At 43.1% G+C, this 3,057-nt stretch overlaps 1 protein-coding gene across 1 annotated transcript; it reads right to left on the bottom strand.

Moving 5' to 3' along the window:
- Window positions 1-323: 323 nt before the first annotated feature.
- On the bottom strand, window positions 324-3,057 carry LOC133862055 (glucan endo-1,3-beta-D-glucosidase 1-like). The gene has a single exon (XM_062297907.1). It carries the CDS (start codon window positions 2,628-2,630, stop codon window positions 561-563), a length of 2,070 nt encoding a protein of 689 aa, XP_062153891.1. The 5' UTR covers window positions 2,631-3,057; the 3' UTR covers window positions 324-560.

The following is a 3,057-nucleotide window of genomic DNA, read 5'->3' as shown; positions in this document are numbered from 1 at the left end:
AGAATATAGCCAGATGGTACACACTTGGGAATCACAGAACAAGAACGTGCACTCAAACAAGAAGATAGTTTGATGGATCTTATCTCTAAGAGTTTTAAACCAAGAAAAAGACAATGAAGATGTTTTGTGGAAATAGAGTAATTTGAGAAAAAATAAAATGAAAAAGAGAACAAAATTGGGTAAGAACAAATTAAACTAAGCAAGCGAGTTTTCCCGGCACCACAATTCTGCAGTTCTTTTTCGTTTTCTTTTCTTTCTTTTTCTCTGCAAATAAATTTCCATGCCTAAAAGATTTGATAAAACTCAACATCTAAAATACAAAATCAAGCAAATTGATAAGCATATTCAATATAGTCTCTCAGCCTTGTAGCTTTGAACTGGCTAAAATTTCATTGAAGTCCATCTCATTACAGGCAACCAATTTAGACTCACTAAACCAGTAATCTAATGAGTAATGAAGCTGACACCAATTTTTTTTCCCCTGATGAACTTAGTACAACAATCCTGGGAAGCTGGAGGAGAAAGATAAAGAAATGGTTTTGAGGCTCTAAAGACAGATTTTACCCCCGACGACTGTGAATCCACCATAAAAGGTTGGAAAGGGAATTCCCATCATCATGTACCTTCAAATTCCTGATCTGGTTGAGAGCACTTGTGTAGTTGTAGATACCTTTCAAAGCATAGACAAAGTCCTTCCAGCTTTCTCCCACTCCACTCAAGCTCAAAGACGGGGATGCCCACTCAACAAGTTCTCTCACAAAACCAGCGTCAGGAAACAAAATCTCTGTGATTGGTGATATAGGGAGAACCTGAATTCCAAGCCTGCAAGCTTTCCACTCAGCCGGAGCAAACCATAGTTTGGTATCCCTCATGTTAGCCCACAAAATGCCCACCACCCTATTCTTCCTGGTAAATTCTTTCCCATACATATCGTCACCCTTTCTCACCTGCCACCAAGTTTGGGCAGACAGAATTTCCAAAGCAGCAAGTGTTGACCCAATGCCCTTAAGATTGTTGTCTTTATAGGCCAATCCCAACAACGCAGCAGAATAATATGCATTCACTGCTTCACTCGTGCTCTCTTGATTTCGGCCGTCCGAAAAATTAAACAGCCCTGCAGCCCAGGAGTGTAATTTCCACCGATCAAAACATCTAAGCTGAGGATAATACGAGTAGGAAGATGATCCCAGGCCTAAGTTCATGTAATCAGCCACGAGCGAATAAGCTTGTGGCTTATATTGCCTCCCCCATGCAGGGTCAATCTTTGCAAGCACTGCAATTGCATAAACAAAGTACCCCAAATGAAAATGATGATCATTATATATTCCAAACCCAAAATCCTCGGAGGAACTATTGGATCCTAGTTTAGTGACAAGACCGCCCCATTGTCTTTCGTACAAAAACCCATTGCCACCATAGTTTCCATCTAACCAAGGTTGAATTGCATTTCTCAAGAACTTTGCCACCAGCGGAATTGCCTTGGGAAACTTCACTTCCTCTGCAATCAATGCCAACCTCGCTGCTCTTGCAACTGATTTGCCATATAAATATGATGATGGTGTTGATATTGTTGTTGAATTCAGTGCATCAACATCTTCACGAAGCGCGGAAACAATTTCAGGAAAGTGTTCCCTCTTAATTCCTCCAATGGAGTGCCAAGTCACTGGAACTGGTTCTAGTTTCAACGCCCATGAATCTCCTATAACACCCACTAGATCACCATCAATGCTTTTGTACTTGAAACCCTCTAGGACAGTGTTCCTTGACAATAGTTGGCTATGGAGAGGGTGTGCAAGCAGCAGCAGCTTTCCTTTTCCCTTGCTCTTCCATTTGTACTCCAAACGAAAGGGCTCAGTGAATTCCACATGGCCTGAAATTGGATAACATGAGCTGTATTTATCGAGTATTTCCTCGTATTTTTCCTTGGAATCCGGCAAGATAGCAAACCGTATGACTCCAGAGAACTTGGAGGAAATGATCTGAGATATGCTATGAGTGAAATGTATAGGTGCCGAAGTATAGAAGAGCCATGTCTGGCTGTTGTTGAGCTTGACAGTGTATTTGGTGAGAGAATCATCGGAAGATAGGGAGAGGATGGCATGGATGGTTGAAATGGAAAGATGTGTAGTCCTGCGAGTGATAGTACTAGAGGTCAAGAAAGGACTTCCCCTAACGAGGAAGAATCGGAGATTATTGGAAGGAAGATCCAAAGTGGCACTGAGATCACTGTAAGAAGAGATTTTATGCCTTGTGTTTGGAATGGCTGATCGGCTGGTTTTGTTCAAGGAAGTGATGGTGAGGTCTGGGACAAAGACTTGGCTGATGAGGGAGGAGTTGGACAAGCGAGATGGGTAGGAAAGGGAAAGAGAGGAGGAGGCAGATTTGATGAGATATGGGTGGATGTATTCGGGTTCGTCACCTTTTCCGACGACGAGGTTTTGGAAAAACGAGTTGGTCGGAAGAGGAGCCGAGAGCAGATGGGGCGAGAAGAAACGCCGAGGATTTGGAACTACTGTTGATTTGGTTACAGGGAAGAGATATGGAGTGGCTGGCGGTCCATGAGATGTTGCTAATGCATTACAGCAGAAGAAGAGGGACAAGAAAAGAAAGAAACATATTGATAATGCCATGATTGGAAGTTGGTAACTAACTAATGGACGGCATATATATCGAGTTTGTGAGGTGTTGTTATCTTTAAGCTTCACTGGAAAGACAGAGAGGAATGTCAATGGTTAGACTGGTAACCTACCCCATCGCAGCCCTGTTATTCTTATTCAAAAGCCGCAAACCAAGTCGGCCACTTCATCAGTGGTTGACCCGATTGAGCTGGACATTTCGTCAAGCAGTTCGTCTACGTAACCGAAGCGACAGATAAAGCACAGAGCCTGTGAATGAGAGCGCAAGTAGGATGGATTGGGATTGGGATTGGGACGGTCAAATATGGGTGTTCCACGTTGCCGTTGGGGACCTTTGTGGCCATATGAAGGCTTGGACTTTTGGTTGAAGCTTTCGGCGCAGAGTGCGTTCTTTCACAAAAAAAGTGACGGTGTCTGACTG

This window comes from Alnus glutinosa, chromosome 2, assembly GCF_958979055.1.
Source record: "Alnus glutinosa chromosome 2, dhAlnGlut1.1, whole genome shotgun sequence".
NCBI classification, from domain to species: domain Eukaryota; kingdom Viridiplantae; phylum Streptophyta; class Magnoliopsida; order Fagales; family Betulaceae; genus Alnus; species Alnus glutinosa.
This window is presented reverse-complemented; position numbering and strand designations above follow the sequence as displayed.